Source organism: Lathyrus oleraceus, chromosome 5, assembly GCF_024323335.1.
Source record: "Lathyrus oleraceus cultivar Zhongwan6 chromosome 5, CAAS_Psat_ZW6_1.0, whole genome shotgun sequence".
Classification (NCBI taxonomy): Eukaryota; Viridiplantae; Streptophyta; class Magnoliopsida; order Fabales; family Fabaceae; genus Lathyrus; species Lathyrus oleraceus.
The window spans coordinates 562,975,823-562,993,808 of NC_066583.1; the positions used below are offsets into that span (position 1 = coordinate 562,975,823).

The following is a 17,986-nucleotide window of genomic DNA, read 5'->3' on the forward strand; positions in this document are numbered from 1 at the left end:
GGAAGCTGCTGCAGCAGTCAGAATCGTGTTGAGTTGTTCGCCGAAAAGAGTCAAGGGAGGCGAAGAAGATGGTCGGATTTATGATGAAGAATGGTGATTCACGTGGTGGATCATGATGGAGAGATATGGCATGGAAAAGAGTAGCTTCCCCTTTTGTTTTATTTTGGAATGAGAGAATGGACAGACTGTGAGTATGCTTGGTGCAACGGATTGTGAATTATTTTAGAGGGTGATGCAATCACATGAAGAGTTACTTTTGAATTGAGTTAGTTAGTTGGGTGACCCAATAAGGCAGCCTATGTTACCGTTTCTGGATGACCTATGTTGCCGCTTCTATGCCACTTGTGATCACATGAAGGTTAATATTGGTTGTGCTTACAAACACTAACAACGTCCATCAACATAATCAACTTAATTAATTAATTACATGTCTAACAAGTAGCTTAACTAACATCCTTCTAGACTTTGAATTACACTTTAACAATTTTGATCTATGCTTTAAATTTTTAAAGATGTATTTTATTAGTTTGGAGAACTCAAAAAATTATTTTGACCAATGTTCCTGATTTCTTATACTAAGCTACACGTACTCTTTCATTGAAAAAACATAAAATTGTCACGTTAAAATAAACACCCCACATCAAAAATAATATTGGAAGCACCAACTTGCATCTACCATTCCTCACATAAAAAAAAACTCATTCAAATCAAATACACACCACCACCACCTATCTTGGATTTTTTTTAGTTACAGTTACACCTAAGACTTATCTTAGTAGGATTCCAATTATCGCTTTATTAAAAATACCAATCAAGTGGAGTATCTAAAAATTCAAATATTCTATAAATAGATGGTTCATCTCCTAAATAGGATTATGATTTATAAACACTCATTTGTTATCCATTCACTTCTTACCTAATTTTAGCATTCAAACATTTTTACAAATAAATCACCCATTTAATGAAGTAGCATACGAAAAGAATACAAATAATCCCTACCATTTATACATTTTTGTGTGTCCAAACATGGGTCCAACATCATGTATTGGACCTATGTTACGTTTTCCAAAATATGTTAATCAAGTTGTATATTTTCAATTCAACCTTGTAGCATCTTTGAAATATTAAAATAATCAAAGCATTGAAAAATATGAAACTTAGTTTGACTTCTATTACATTAACTTTGATCACATAATGAATGTCAAAGTATTCAATTATGACATCAACGCTTGAAGATTTTTTCTTTATAGTTAAAAATGTTCCAACTTTTTATAATGATTTTACACAAAATCCTTAACCAAAAGACATTGAATGGAAAGCTTCAACGTGCTAGTTTATTGCTTTCTTTTATTCCACTTCATCCCAACCTTCAATGCCTTGGAAACCATTCTACCAGGACAATCAATCAAAGGTAATGAGACACTAATCTCAACAGATGGAACTTTTGAAGCTGGTTTCTTCAACTTTGATGATTCAAATAACCAATATTTTGGTATATGGTACAAGGACATTCCACCAAGAACTGTTGTGTGGATAGCAAACCGAGATTCTGCAGTCGAAAACTCATCAGGGGTTTTGAATCTCACTGATAAAGGAACTCTTGTTATTGTTGATGATTCCAAAGGTGTTATGATATGGTCCTCTAACACATCAACAACAGCTGCAAACCCAATTCTGCAACTCTTGGAAAATGGAAACCTTGTTGTGAAAGATGAAACCAAACCAGATACTATTTTGTGGAAAAGTTTTGATTTTCCAGGTGACACTTTACTCCCTGGTATGAGAATCCGAAGCAGTTTGGTAAAAGACGATTCTACAGGTTTGGTTTCGTGGACAGATACGCAAGATCCTTCTACTGGTTTGTATTCATATCATATAGATACTAATGGTTTTCCTCAAGTAGTGACTACTAGAGGAAACACAGTATTGAATCGAGTTGGTTCTTGGAATGGATATAGTTTATCTGGAAGTTCGTCTCCGGATCTTTTAAAATCCTTTAATATCACTTTTGTGATTACTGAGAAGGAAGTTTCTTATGGATATGAACTTTTGCACAACTCAGTTCTTTCAAGGTATATGCTTAATTCGGTGGGACAAGTAACGCGGTTCTCGCTGTCGGATGATAGAAAAAGTTGGCAAATTTTCTTCGTTGCCCCATCGGATCGGTGTGAGAATTATGCTATCTGTGGTGCAAATTCTAACTGTGATGCTGATAATTCTCCAATATGTGAATGTCTTGACGGTTTCATTCCAAAATCTCCAGAAAAATGGAATTTGCAAAATTGGACTGATGGTTGTGCTAGGAGAGTGAAGTTAGATTGTGGTAATATTAGTAGTATTAGTAGTGACGGTTTTTTGAAACTTGTGGGAATTAAGCTGCCAGATACATCAAAATCTTGGTTTAACAAGAGCATAAACCTTGAAGAATGTGAAAGATTGTGTTTAAGAAACTGTTCTTGCACAGCTTATGCAAATTTAGATATCAGAGATGGTGGAAGTGGTTGCTTGATTTGGTTTAATAATATTTTGGATGTCAAAAAACTAAGGTATGGAGGACAAGACTTTTACATGAGAGTTGCAGCTTCAGAACTAGGTGCTAACACAGGTTTGAAGAAGAAGAAGCATGCAGGAATTCTAGTAGGCTGTATAATGTCTGTTGTGATCATGATAATACTCGGAGTCGCCATACATCGCGTCCGGAAGAAGAAACTTGAGAAACAAGGTTACCTTTTAGTTATTTCAACTGATTTATTTTGCTAATGCTCTCTGATACGGTTTTTAAATGCTTTGTCACACTCATTGTTTTATCTTTTATCAGGGAATAATCAACCCAACAATAATGATAATGAAGATATTGACATACCAATATTTGATTTATCAACCATAGCTAATGCAACTAATAACTTCTCCATTGATAACAAATTGGGGCAGGGAGGTTTTGGACCAGTTTACAAGGTATAATAGAGCTTTTTGATTAGTCAAAAACTAAATATGAAAAACTTTTATAAGGTTCTCTAAATTTGAAATAATGATTGTTAGGGTAAATTGGAAAATGGACAAGATATCGCTGTGAAGAGACTTTGCAATACTTCAGGACAAGGACCAAAGGAGTTCATAAATGAAGTTAAGCTAATTGCCAAACTTCAGCATAGAAATCTTGTTAAACTACTTGGCTGTTGCATTCAAGGTGATGAGAAACTCTTGATCTACGAATTCATGATCAACAGAAGCTTGGACTACTTAATTTTCGGTTTGTGATTTTATCTTATACATAACTTGTTTTGATTTTCTCTTGATTGATCACTTTCAACTAGTTGTCTTCTTCTAACTAAGCTGAAAATATTTTATCAGACCAAACTAGAAAAAGTTTACTGCGTTGGACTCGACGATTCCAAATTATTCGTGGGATTGCTCGAGGACTTGTTTATCTTCATGAAGATTCTAGATTAAGGATTATCCACCGAGATCTCAAGACAAGCAATATTCTTCTTGACGAAAATATGAATCCTAAAATATCAGACTTTGGTCTTGCTAGAACGTTATGGGGAGATGAAGCTAAAGGTGAAACAAGAAGAGTAGTAGGAACTCAGTAAGCATGCTAAACTGAATTGAATTTGTTGCTTTATAAAACATAAATACCGAATCCATATTTATTTTCTTTTTCTCTTATATGTTTCAGCGGTTACATATCTCCAGAATATGCAACACGTGGATTTTTCTCGGTGAAGTCAGATGTATTTAGTTTTGGTGTTATTATACTAGAAACAATTAGTGGAAAAAAGAACAGGGAATATAGTGACTATCATGATCTCGATCTTCTTGGATATGTAAGTATAAGGGTTTAGTCCACGATTTGATGAAAATTCATATTAAATCGCGTATCACAAAATAATATTAGTTTGTCAAAACTCTACTAGGCTATAGTGTTGTTATATCTGCAAATTTGACAGCAATAGTTGAAAAGTAAACTGAAAACTCACAATATATATTTCATGTCATGTAGGCATGGAGAAAGTGGTGTGAAAAAAAGGCATTGGAGGTGATAGATGAACCTCTGAGCGATTCGATTGTTGTAGCAGAAGCAGAGATATTGAGATGTATACAGATAGGGCTTTTATGTGTTCAAGAGAGAGCTGATGATAGGCCAACTATGTCAGCTGTAATTCTAATGCTGAATGGTGAAAAAACATTGCCTGAGCCAAAGGAACCAGCTTTTTATCCACACCAATTTGGTTCTTCATCAGAAGGAACCATTAAGCTACATTCAAATAATGAAGTTTCTATAACATTGTTACAAGCAAGATAGTATATATCAAAAGTGCATTATTTATCACTCTCTACAACTTAACTTAATGTATTTTGTATTTATAAAGTGAATATCAAACATAGTATAGGTTTTCTTTTCTATTTTGCATTTTATTTAAATTGGTTTATTTATAATTTTATGATTAATTTTTAGGGAATTTTTTAATACACCATTACTAGGAAATCGTGTGAAAATATTAAAAAAATCCTAGCTTATGGAGATGTATTTCACCAATACATGCAACCTAAGTCAATTCTGAGTGACGTCTTAGGAATGTGCCTTTATTTTACCTAGAGATGCATCTTCGGAATCTATCCGTAGATGCATCTCCGTAACATTGGGAAACATAAACAAAAGCAGAAAATTAAAAAGTTGTATTTTAACAAAATAAAATTTACTATTTATAACCTAAAACTAGCATTACATAGGTGATGTTAACATTAAATTAAACATTACATTTCAAAACTCAGGTGGACACTTCAACATCTTCGACCGATCTTGAAATTGTCGCTTCCAACTCGATCGAAACATTTTTTTCAAAACGGAAAAATGTACTCCACATAATCCTTACATTTGCATTTGTTTTGAGCTCATAGTTGTTCAACTCAATCTTGCCTTCGTTGTTAATTGAAAGTGAACGGTACTCGAGTTTCCCAATTTTTTGATTATCTTCGTAAGGTAGGAGATTATGCACTTCGTATTGCAGATCTGCAAAAGATGTGTACTCGTTGATCTTAAACTTTCTCCCGAGTGTCATGCTGGAGAAGGAGACATTTGTGACATAATAGATGATGTTTATTTGTGACACTTGCAAGATTTTATGTTTGGATGAAATAAAAAACAAGAGCCTAAATTTATAAAAGTTGTAGAAAAATATGGACCTCAAACTTTTTATCATGTATAAGGGTTGGTTTCGAAGATACATTTTCAGTACCACCCTATTATCTGATTTTGGATATACATCTCTGGAACTTCTCCTGAACCAGGAAGAAAACAAAACTTGTGTGTTTTGTTGGCAAATGAACAAATTTTTTAGAAAAAATCAAAGTATATTAAAATATTTGAAAATGTAAATATTACACTTCATTAGTATTAATACACAATTACATATACTTAATTGGCGATGAAGAACTAAAATGAAACGAAAGATTTGTCGCCAGATAAATCTATAAGTATGGGTGGTATCTCATTTGACTTTTGTGCATTCGATTCTCTTTCAATGTTCCTCAATTTGAAGAGCTCTTGCATCCTTTCTACAAATTGGTACAACCAAGTCTCGACTTTTGTTGTTGAATGAGTCGTCCACTCCACTGGTATAAGTGGTATATGGCATCCTGGTTTCAAATAAACTTGAACAAAATGTTGCGATTTTGAATGCCATCCAATACACATAATAAAATCATGTGGAGTTTGAGATTGGGAGGTGTGTAGTGGGAAAAAAGTTTCCGAAAAACTGTATCTCGTAAGATTGATACACATTCTATCATACGCATGTGCTATGAGATGACCTATTTCAGGGAAGTGCATCCATTTTTTCTTCGGTGTTGGTCCACTAATGCAAGGAACAAGAGACTCATAAATTGCATAAAAAATTTCTTTCTTTCCGTAAATCCACATGTATGATTCTTTATGGATCCTTAACTCATGGATAAGTTGATGGCAGACAAGTGTATGCTTATCTTCTCCTTTACCAAGAAAAGTCAAAATAACTCGATAACCGTAATTACTGTCACCCTCAACATTGATAATCCGTATGATGTATTTGTGCATAAAAATTGGTATCTCGTCAATGAATAGAATATTTTGTGGAGGTGGTGAATGAGGTGGTTTGCTAATATGAGATATTTGGTACAAAATATTATACTCTTGCTTGATATTTAAGATATTTTAGGGTCTTTTACGCTCCAATAGCTTTAGTCTGAACCATTATTTTAATATTGGGTTGGACTGATGAATCATGGAACTTGGCCCAAAATAGAAAGATCAAAAACACATATCCTTCTACATTTGTTTGCCATTCTCACGTCACCAATGAGTCTAGGGTTTTAGATCAAAAAGTTCTCTCATTCTCTCTTAAATTGAAATCAACACAACAACAATGTTCCATCTTGCTTCCACCACACTGTAATACCCCAAAATTTACCCTTCATTTTTCCTGGAAGCATGGGATTATGTTTCACATTTCATTAGCATCATAGTAGGTCATACTCATTACATACTGCATTAGTGACTTAGAAATCAGGGTTTGATTGATCACTCCTTAATAGAAGGAGCACACACAGAGCAAGATTGAGAATTGGAATTCATTCTCCAAGTATACAAGTCTCAAGGGTCTCAAGGGGGTCCAGGTATCTCATTGTGGTCCTCAGTTCATCAATGAAAGATTCAGAGCCATCAGAGTGTTCATCTGGATTTAATCAAAAATTAGGGTTTCATAGCTACCTGCAACAGGCAATGTTTGGTTGGAAGTAGAGGAGCTCATCCATGTCATAGTTGGAGAGACATCTTGGCCTAGGAAGACTCACAATTATCTCAGCAAGATCCATTGACAAGCAGTGCAATCAGGTCCCGGTCATTTTTGCCCTAAAATTAGGGTTTGGTATAAAATCAGTTTATTTCTGATTCTTTGGGTGAAACTCTTTTCCATGGCCCTCCATATGTCCACAAGGGTCTACATACAAAAAAATCAGCTCTTTATTTGAGCCAGAAGTGCTTCAATTGATCAATGGAATCGGGAATCAGACAGTTTGGGAAAAGTCAATTGTGGGGCCAAAAAAGTCAACTCCTGACATTTTGAGAGTGGATCTCAAAATACATGCCTAAGGGAGCCTACATGTGAAATTTGATCAAGGTTGGATCATGGATTCATCATTTAATCAGGAATTGGAAAAGTTACCTAATTTGGAAATGGTTGACTTTCCATTTAGGGCAAGTTTTCATGATTGTTGCACTCACTTTAAGCCCATTTCCTATCAAGATAAAAGCTCCATTTTAACATTTCTCCAACATGAAAGTTGTTCCTATTGTTCCAAGCTTTCTAGAGATATAAAGTTTTCTCCATTTGGATCAGGATTGAGAAAGTTATGCCTAGTCAAAGTGAGACATTTTTTAGGACAATTAGAAAAATTTCTAAGTCCAAAATCTTCAAAATTTATCAAGACTTCTTGGCCAGTTTTTTTGCACTTCAAGGCATTATTTGAAAATACTTTTTTCACAACAATTGTACTTTGCCATGTCCTCTTTCACATCCTTTTGGAATCGTCTCATTTGGATCCATGGTTTGAGAGATACATTCATTTAAAGTGGGCACCATGACTTGATTTTCTAGGCAGATTTTGGGTCTGGCTGGCCCAATCAGATTTTCTAAGCATGCTGCACAAACCAGTCACGTTTTTTTACCTCTTTTGGCCATGCATTGGACATCCATTCACTTAAGTTTGGCCCAAAATAACAACATTTTACACCTCACTTCACACTTTTATTCTTATGGATAAATCACTTATTAAAAAGCCCATGAGAACACCTAATCCACCCTATTTAAGAAGCTGAAACCCTAACCCTAAAGGAGTATTGGAATTTTGTGGCAAGGAGGCAAAGCTTCATCACATATCAGATTCCATTCCACTTTTATTTTCCATTAGGTAATCATCTCTTCCATGGCCATGTTTTGACATATCTCTGCTTGCTTACCATGTTCATCACCATTAATCCTTCCGTTTTCATATTTCTTTTTCTTATTTAAAATATTTTCTTCGTCCATAAAATTACCCAAAAATATTTTTCACTTTTCCTAACGTTTTATTTAATTTTATATAATTTTTATTTTCGTAGTTTTTTAATATTAATATTTTATTTTAATTATTTATTCTAAATGGTCCATTTTAACAAACTTTTTTTATTGATTTCATTTTTATGACTTAAAATTATTGTTAGCATTTGATTTTTGGGATAAAGGTATGCCACTGTCTCATGGTCAACCTGACCTTTTCTTGGAATTTTATTTCATATTTTCAATTTATTTTGGATTTATATTTGACCTAGTTTGGTTGGTTGACTTTTAATTTGACTTCTGTTTTATTTTAATTGATTCACGTACCAATTTTCATTATTTTTAAAATACTTTTGGGGGATGATGATGTCCTGCCCTACCTTATTTAGTTTAATTTTTCATAATTTTCTTGATTAATTTACTATTTATTATTGATTTATTTCTAACCTAGTCTTATTAATTGACTTTTAATTTGACTTATGTTTTATTTTAATTAATTCACGTACCAATTTTTATTAGTTTGAAAATATTTTTGGGGGATGATGATGTCCTGACCCCTCCTTACTTAGTTTAATTTTTCATAATTTTCTTGATTAATTTGCTATTTATTTGTTATTTTTTAAGTTGACTTGAATTTTCAGTTGACTTCTTTATGATCGATGTTTCACTTAGGGATTGCTTATGGCAATTGAAGAGATCTTTTGATCCTCCCTTATTCATATCATATGCCATGTATTAGAGGCCTTTTACCTTGATTTTATTTGGTCCTTACCTCATTTCCTGATTAAATTATTCAGTGGACCCTTCGTGTGTATATTTTCATCTGTTTGATTCATCTGTTATCTTTTATACTTGTTTCTCTCATTCATGCTTTCTATTGCTTGATTATTTAACATGTTCATACTCCCATGCATTGTTTAAATGCTCCATTATTTGATTCTTTGGTTTGATTATATATTGTTTATTTATCCGATCTGATTGATACTTGTTGCCTACTTGTTTGATGTATGAGGCATATATTCTTATTGTTTGTTTGCCATGAACAATCCCCATTCATAACAAATGTACCCCTCTCCCATAAAGTGTATAATATTTATTTCTTTATTTCTTTATTCACCTGTTAATACAATAATTAAAACGAACATCCGATAACCATTTCAAAATAAGATCAAAAGCTCGATCCAACGTCGAGTAATCATTTTCAAAACTTAACAGAATCAACACGTATTCATCCATCCTTTTGTAAGTCGATTGCCTCAGGCATCGCCATTTCTCTTGTAAGTCGATTGCTTTAGGCATCTCCATCTACCTCTTGCAAGTCGATTGCCTCAGGCATCGCCATCTACCCTTATCCGTAACTCCTCTCCGCGCTCCATCCGTCAACTCTTGTTCCGTTTAGGTAGCACCCACTAGGTAGAACCCTTTGTATGATAATGAAATTCTAGTAACAGACTATCGATGTCACACTGGATGTTATGACATCCAATTCTGCGCAGACAGGAATGATGCAGAACGTAAATGTAAAGGACAGTAAATAACACAGACAATTGTTTACCCAATTCGGTGACGCACACCTACGTCTGGGGGCTACCAAGCCAGGGAGGAAATCCACTATAAGCAGTATTAATTCAGGACTTAAACCAACTGTTTAATCCTATCACTTAAGACCTACCCAATGCAATTTCAATCTTAAACTAAGACCAGAGTTCCTACTCACTCCCCCTCAATCACCACAGTGATTACAACCTTTAATTAGTTTAAATACAATGGCGAAGTTATACTTCAAACAACTCTTGATTGTGCTTAACAGCTTTAATCAAGAAACACAGCACTCACACTTAAAAGCTTAGAGTGACACAACAATTACAACTCAATGAACACCCTAATCCAATGCAATCATCTAGGTGAGAATTGCTTGGCTCACAAGTTAAACCTAATACAAGACACAATAAAACTTACAGCTATGAAATACAATCATGTATTTAATGCTTCACACTTCGAAATCCCTGAATTGCTGAAAGTAGGATTGCCATCCTTTTATAATGCAGCACTTGGGCCTTGTACTTGTATTTCCTAAAATTAAGGTTAAGCAAGTTAACCTAATTTCCACATATTAGGGTGCTACCAAATATGCTATATGTTAGGCCTCTTAATTGTAGCTTAGTTGTTAGTTTCCTGGATTTTAGCTCAGCTGTTAGATTCCTGAAAAATAGCCTGAGAAAAATACTGAAATAGAAAAACTAACTAGCCTACACTTTAGCATATGCTGTCAGGAATGAATGTCATAACATTCAGTTTGACGTCCAGAACATAGGTCATATGCTAAGTCTGTTATTCTCCTGAACCACAGCCTGAATTAAATACTGAACTGTAACAGAAAAAACCAACCAGCCTATAATTCAATATCTGCTGTCAGGGATGAATGTCATAACATTCAGTTTGACATTCAGACAATAAGCTATATGCCAGGTCTGTTATTCTCCTGAAAAACAGACTGAAATAAATACTGAGGTATAACAGAAAAACCAACTATTCTATAGTCCAGTATCTGCTATCAGGGATGAATGTCATAACATCCAGTTTGACATTCAGTAACTCCTGTATTAGCTAATCCTGCAGCATACTACTCAAGCATGTCATGACATCAGTCAAGACATCAGAGTACAGTTAGTGTTTTAACACAAAATACAGCCAATCAAAAACATCTATAGATAACATAGGTAGAATTCCCTTATTCTTTGCATGCTAACATTAGGTAGATGTTCCCCTTTGTAAATCCTAACACATAGGTCCATATTGCATGACAACTCTAGAGCAGAGCTTCCCCACTTTTAGACCTTCCGTGCGTCTCCGATCTTGTGGCATGTCAGTCCGTTCTATGGCAAATAGGTAACTGCCTAAGACTCGATTCAGCGAGCTGCGACACCTACTGTTAGGACGTTGAACATACTGCTCACCCTCCTTTGACACAGCTGGCGTCCTCTTTTGTAAGTCCATGTTCAGATGGCAATCCTTAACCCCTAGTTAGTCGAACTACGACAACACTGATTCTCGTGTTCAGATGAGATACGTAGGCACGAGACGCGATGTCTTACCGAGTTTGACTGACGACTAACAACTAATCCTTGCTTGCTTTCGCCCTTGCTGCGATTCTTTTCTCTCGCCCTCGTTACGATCGAGACCGTCCCTTTCCCTTTCCCTAGTTGCAATAGAGACCCTTTAACCTGTAGTTAGTCGAACTACGTTTTGCTCTGATTCTCATTCCAGATGAGATACGTAGGCATAAGACGCGACGTCTTACCGAGCACACTTCTCTTTAACCCATAGGTAGCCGAGCTACGAAGACTCTGATTCTCATACTCAGATGAGATACGTAGGCAGTGGATGCGACATCCTTGCGAGTCATTTTCTTTTAACCTTCCTTTTAGTAAATAGTACTTTAGATATACCTACAGCCTTTAGGCTAGAACAACACTTATGAAAAGGGCTCCCTAGGAGTACCTAGGATGTTTTGGGTGCTTAAAACCTTCCCATTGCATAACCAACCCCCTTACCCAGATCTCTGACATTTTTACTAGTTTTTTATTCGATAAAACTTTTAGGTTTTTGTTCGCTTTCTAACCATTCCTTTGGATAAATAGAAGTGCGGTGGCAACTCGACTTGTATGGTTTACCTTAGATTTAGTCAATATCTCTAATGGTAACTGTCATACCCCAATTTTGTCCGGACTTATTTTAATTTTCTTCAAGATTAATTTCAGTTTCATTTTTTGCATCATACGCATAGCATGACATAAATTGCATCATAAACACCTAAAATGTCAGTCGGAACGAATTTATTTGAGAATACAGACAAATCGGTTGAATTGTCAAAATTTGAGGAAAACAGTTTATTTTCAAATAATGTGTTTTGTGTTGATAATTTTGGTATGATTGATTTAATTTTTCTGAACAAATTTGTACTCGATTTTTATTTTTTAATTGGTCAAATATTTTTTTGATATTTAATTAAAGAAATTAGAATTTAATTAAATATTAGTTAGTTTTTTAAATATTAGTTGGTTTAAATATTAGTTAGTTTAAATTAATTATTAGTTAGTTTTTATGATTTATTATGAATAATAATTATGAAAAATATATGTATATTCTTGCATTGGATTCTCTTTTAAAAAAAAAACAAAAAAAAAATAAATAATAATAAAATCCACAAAATCCCATCCTAACGTCTCTCTCCCTCACAAATCAGCACACACCACTCACCTCTCCCTCCTCACATAAACGACAAAAAAGAAAAAAAAAGATAAAAGAGAAAACACTTTTCCTCTCACTAACAAACCCACGCGTTTTCCCTCACCTTCCCTCACTCAGAATCCATCACACACACACTCCTCACCCTCTCTCTCAACTCTCAACAAATACCTCTCTCACTCTGACTACTCCCTCATTTTCACTATTCACTCCGCCTCCACTCTCACTCACAACCATCTTCATCTCCAATCACCTCCACCGCTCAAAATCGCCGCCACACAACCACACGCGACCTTCATTCTCACCATCCACCGTCATCGCCGCCGTCAAACCCATTTTTCTTCGTCAACCCTCGGAGCTCCACCAACAACCAAACCTTGCCGCCGCCTAACACACGAAACCCTCCGCCACCTTCACCGTTAACCTTCCGTCGATCCACCTCCAACCCGTGACTTCAAGTCGACAACACAAATCCTCACTCTTCTCTCTCTGTTAACGAAAGAAAACAGAAACCCTCACCGTATTTCAAGTCATCTCACGAAACCCCCAAAACCCTCTTCGCCGTCGCCGGTACACCATCACGAAATTCTCCACCCTCCGAAGCTCCTCCGGACTCGCCATCACAGCACAGCAATCCAACAACAATAGCATTCCGCGAGCTCCTCCTTCCACCTGTACATAACCGAGCTCAAGTTGGAAATCTCCGACTCTGATATCTTCAAAGAAGTTCAATTTACAGCGGCTCAAACTCATCAACATTGCCAACACAACAGCATTGTGGGTAACGGCATTCTAATGCCATTTTTTATTATATTGGTTATTTGTTTTACTGTAAGATTCTGTGTAAAGTTGGGTCTCTGTGATATTGACTTTGTTTCATGGCATTGTTTTGACTATTAGGATGAATAAGTGTCATGCATATAGTAGGTTCCTTTTGTTTTCTTTTTCCTATGAAGTTATTGTTATCATATACCAGGTGTTGGCTTTTAGTGTTGCAGAAGTTTGTTGGTCTGTTGCGTCCAACACCTTGTTTAGAATGTTGGTTTGCCTTAAACTCTGAAATTTTTACTAAAGTCACTTTAGTCATATATTCAACTGGTGTGTGCAGGTTTTTCTTTTTGATTGATTTCAAGTGCTAAGTTGTTTCCCTTTCGATTTTGCTGTTGGATTTCTTGAGTCCAGCTCATTAAATTTCTGAAAAAAAATGTAGGTTGCTAATGTATATACTGCTCAAAGGTGTTGCAGGAATCTTGTATACAATCATAAGACACCGTGTTTTAAGGATATACTGTGCTATTTTGATGATATTAGTTTTAGCTTCAATTATATTTTCAACACATTATGTATAAACCGCTTAGATTATGTTCGTGGCTATGTAAACATAGAAACATAGTTCGGTATTACCATCTTGTCCCATTTTTGCTCGTTCAAGGTGATGGACTCGACAATTCTGTGTCGTTGTACCACCCAAGGTTTCAATAAATTAATGGATCAATTTCACCGTGTTTCGGTCTTTATGTACGACACAAGGATTATGTGGTCGCTATATATAAACCGGTTTCGAGCACATTGCAATTTATTGGATTTGATCATTTTGTAATTGTTTTGGTCGATTATCCCAAGTTTTACATTCCAAATCAAATTAATGGATTAATTAATGTTGTTTATAATATAAGCTTTAATCTTTTTTAATCAGTTTAAACATTTGATTATATCAACTTTAATTAGATAATGATGATAATTATTAAGTCTGATTGAAATGATTAAATCATAAGTTTTAATTGATTTTGTTAAGTAAATTTTGATTAGATTTTCTTTTCCATAGCCATTTCATAATCATTTTTAATTCAATTCCATTTCAATTCATTATCCATCAAAACCAATTTCAAAAAATGCACAAATCATACAATTCTCGATTTAAATGTCGAGTCCACTTTCAAACACCCTTGTAAGTCGATTGCTCTTCGCATCGCCATCAACCTCACATAGCTTACTCTTGGGCTTCCTTACAATGAAACCTACTTGGTTATTGATTAATCGAGTAGATGAAATAATACACTAAATCAAATTCATTTCATTTATAAACATGAATTCAAGCATTTTTCCAAACCATTTAACTTCTAAAGTTTTTTTTTCTTTCAAACATAAACTTGGGATGAAAAGGAGATAGTAAGCGTACGCTTCACTATTTCTCAAGCACTTGAATAATTGGCGTACGCCATATTGCGCGAGTTCTTGTTACCCGATTAAACCTTAATCATACACATTCAAATCACATTTTCTAAATCAATATAAATTCTAAATCCTTTTAATTCTAAATTCCAGATGAAAAAAGGATAGGGGGCGTACGCCTCACTATCTTTCGATTATTCGAATAATTGGCGTACGCCACATTGCTCGGATCTTCGTCATCAAATTAAAACGCAATCGAATACGATATCCAAACATATCTTTTACAATTTAAACCTCGGATGATAAAAGATGAGAGGCGTACGCCTCGCCATCTCTCGATTATTTGAATAATTGGCGAACGCCATATTGCACAAATTATCGACTTCCGACTAAAACACGCTAAATAAACTTGGATAAAAGAATAAGTGGCGTACGCCTTATTATTTCTTGAATAAGCAAGTAGGGGCGTACGCCTCACTACCGTGCATATTCAACATCCACAAACAAACTTTCAAAATAATCTGAATGAAAAAGGAATAGAAGGCAGACGCCTTATTATTCCTCGAAAGAATTGGACGATTGGTGAACACCACATTGCTCAATCTTTCGTCGTTCTCCAAAAACATCTCAAACGAATCAAACCTAATTTCTCGCCCCCGAGCGATCGAAACCAACCAAACCCAAACACATCAATTTAACTCGTCACCCCCGCGTGACCAAAACTCTTTCAAAAAGAACACTGTCAATCCTTTCTAATGCGCACAACAAACCAGTGCTAGAGCCTCCACCGAGAGTAGACAACGCCAGCGTTTAGCCGTTAGAACGCCGACCTACACAGTCGTTCATCAAAACAAAACCCACCAAATATTCGTAGTAGCCCGAACTACGAATGCTCTGATTTCCTTATTGCACCATAAGGATACGTAGGCAGGAGATTGTTGTATCTTCGCGAGCACACTAATAAAAAACCTCTTATTTCCCCCTCATGAGGTCTTCATCCATATCTATCATCAATTCTAATCACTCGAAGCAAGCAGATAAACAGTCAATTAACAGTCAAATAGCAAAATCAGACTAAGAGGTTCCCGTTGAGTACAACGGACGTAAGGGGTGTTAATACCTTCCCCTTGCGTAATCGACTCCCGAACCCGAATATGGTTGCGACGACCATTATTCTTATTTCTAAAGGTTTTCTCGATATTTTCCTATTCCTTCATTGGAATGAATAAAGTTCGGTGGCGACTCTGTTTCGAACAACATCTTTTCCGTGTCCTATCGCGAGGGATCGCATTTTTGAGGTGCGACAGACTGGCGACTCTGCTGGGGACCCTGCTCCAAGCAAGAGAGAGTATAGCCTAACTTAGTTTAATTTTGCTGTGACTGTTAGAAGATGTTCTTATCTTCCATGCTTGTTTCTCTATATTTTTATGTTACTTGTATGTAATATGTTTTAATACTTTGATACGGGGCTTGGTGTATGCTGCGAGATAAGCTCCACACCCGAGCTTCGAGAAAAAAACATAGAACCCGGAGTTGTGTAGTACTGAACCGAGGGGTGTACACCTCATTGGGACAATACGAAGACTCCACCTGGAGTAGATCTGTTTGGAGTTTCCATCACAATGTGGTTAGCCCATTATTGCGGGGAGGTTCTAAATACGATCCGTGACTCTAGGAGCCTCGCCTTAAACCCATGTTTTGTTTTCATGATTGGCGATTGTGTAGTATTGAACCGAAGGGTCTACACCCTGTTCGTGCAATACGAGAATCCCACTTAGATTAGATCATTTCAGAATTCCCATCACGATGTGGCTAGCCCACCATTGCGAGGAAGTTTTGAACTTGATCCGTGAGTCTAAGTTCCTTCCTTGAAAACATTACTTTAGAACCTACCTTTGGGAATTTATGGTAATCAGAGAAACCTTTGCTTCTTCCTATTATCCTGATGTACTCGACGTGTGGATAATTTTGAGTCTGTTTTCCTCTGCGAAAAACATGGCAAAATTTCATGCATTTGCATATCATCAACATGCATTGCATATCATTTTCCAGGAACCAAAAAAAACTTACACCATGTTCTACCCTTTGTCCAGTAACACTGACTACTCGACACCGGTACGAGACACGCCACAACTACAAGATGACACTTGAGCAGCTTGAAGCAAACCAGGTTTCGATGAGGACAGACATTGATTCCATGCAGGCAAAGATGGATCGCTTGCTGGAAACCATGTTACTCTTGGCTCAAAAGGAGAAGGATGCTGAGACTAACGCTGAAGCCAGGAAAGTTGCTGCCGAGTTTGGATCACCATCACTTAGCATCCCTGGAGTGATTGACCTTGATGGTAACCCTAACCAGCCTAGAGGAGGACCGATCCCCATTCCTGTTCCCATGGTTAACATGAACCCTCACGAGCATTCTGCTACATCTGCTCGACATGGATCCATGATGGGTGATGAGGATTCGTATGACGCCTTCTTCATGCCACAACCAGCCAAACCTATTGTTGGAGGTTTCCCAGACCCAGCTGTTGATAGACTCCATGCTCTGGAAGAGAAATTCAAGTCCTTGGAGGTTCACACTACTCCCGGTTTAGACGCCGTTGATATGTGCTTGGTGCCAAGCCTTGTGATTCCGCAAAAGTTCAAAGTCCCGGACTTTGACAAGTACAAAGGGATCAGCTGCCCGAGAACTCACCTTAGAGCCTACTGTTGCAAAATGGCTGCCCACATCAGTAATGATCAACTCCTGATTCATTACTTCCAAGATAGTCTCAGTGGGGCATCCTTGGAGTGGTACATGCAATTGGAGGAAGGTCAGGTCCAGTCATGGAGAGACCTTGCTGAAGCATTCCTCAGGCATTATCAGTACAACACTGATCTAGTACCCAATCGCACACAACTGCAAGACATGACTCAACGCAACAACGAGTCATTTAAGGAATACGCACAGCGTTGGAGAGAGCTTGCAGCTCGCGTCCAACCTCCTCTCCTTGACAAAGAACTCATTGACATGTTTATGGGAACTCTACATACCCAATACATGGAGAAGATGGTAGGATCCAGCTTCCCAACTTTTGCTGAGGTCGTCTCCGTGGGAGAACGAATCGAGAGCCAGATCAAGAAGGGAAAGCTACCTTGTGCTGCCAATGCTTCAAGTGGGATAAAGAAACCTTATCCTAATCTCCCAAAGAAGCCAGAAGGTCAGACCAATGCTATCATGAGAGGAGGAGGATATAGGACACCTCCATATGCTCCTATACCTTATCATCAAGTTGTTGCTGTCATCCCGACACCATATCAGCCACCCTACCAGCAACCATATCAACAACAATATCAGCAACCTCATCAACAGCCGGCTTACCAGCAGCCGCATCAAAATCAACAGCAACGTGCTCCACAACGTCAGCCTAACCAGCAAAGGGCAAGAAGGCCAGAAAGAAATTTCGATCCTTTGCCAGTATCATATAGCAAGATCCTCCCCTACCTGC

At 36.6% G+C, this 17,986-nt stretch overlaps 1 protein-coding gene across 2 annotated transcripts in view; it reads left to right on the forward strand.

The window, feature by feature from the left end:
- The first annotated feature begins 1,182 nt into the window (after nucleotides 1-1,182).
- Nucleotides 1,183-17,986, forward strand: part of LOC127086431 (G-type lectin S-receptor-like serine/threonine-protein kinase At4g27290) — a 33,011-nt gene continuing 16,207 nt past the window's right edge. The window contains exons 1-6 of one of the 2 annotated variants that reach the window (XM_051027193.1): nucleotides 1,210-2,722; nucleotides 2,819-2,955; nucleotides 3,040-3,250; nucleotides 3,352-3,589; nucleotides 3,680-3,827; nucleotides 4,004-4,407. In XM_051027193.1, coding sequence (XP_050883150.1) covers nucleotides 1,312-2,722; nucleotides 2,819-2,955; nucleotides 3,040-3,250; nucleotides 3,352-3,589; nucleotides 3,680-3,827; nucleotides 4,004-4,306 — 2,448 coding nt within the window. In that variant the 5' untranslated portion in view covers nucleotides 1,210-1,311 and the 3' untranslated portion in view covers nucleotides 4,307-4,407. Of the gene's footprint in view, nucleotides 2,723-2,818; nucleotides 2,956-3,039; nucleotides 3,251-3,351; nucleotides 3,590-3,679; nucleotides 3,828-4,003; nucleotides 4,408-17,986 lie in introns of those variants that run through there. The other variant, XM_051027194.1, reaches the window with a different exon arrangement.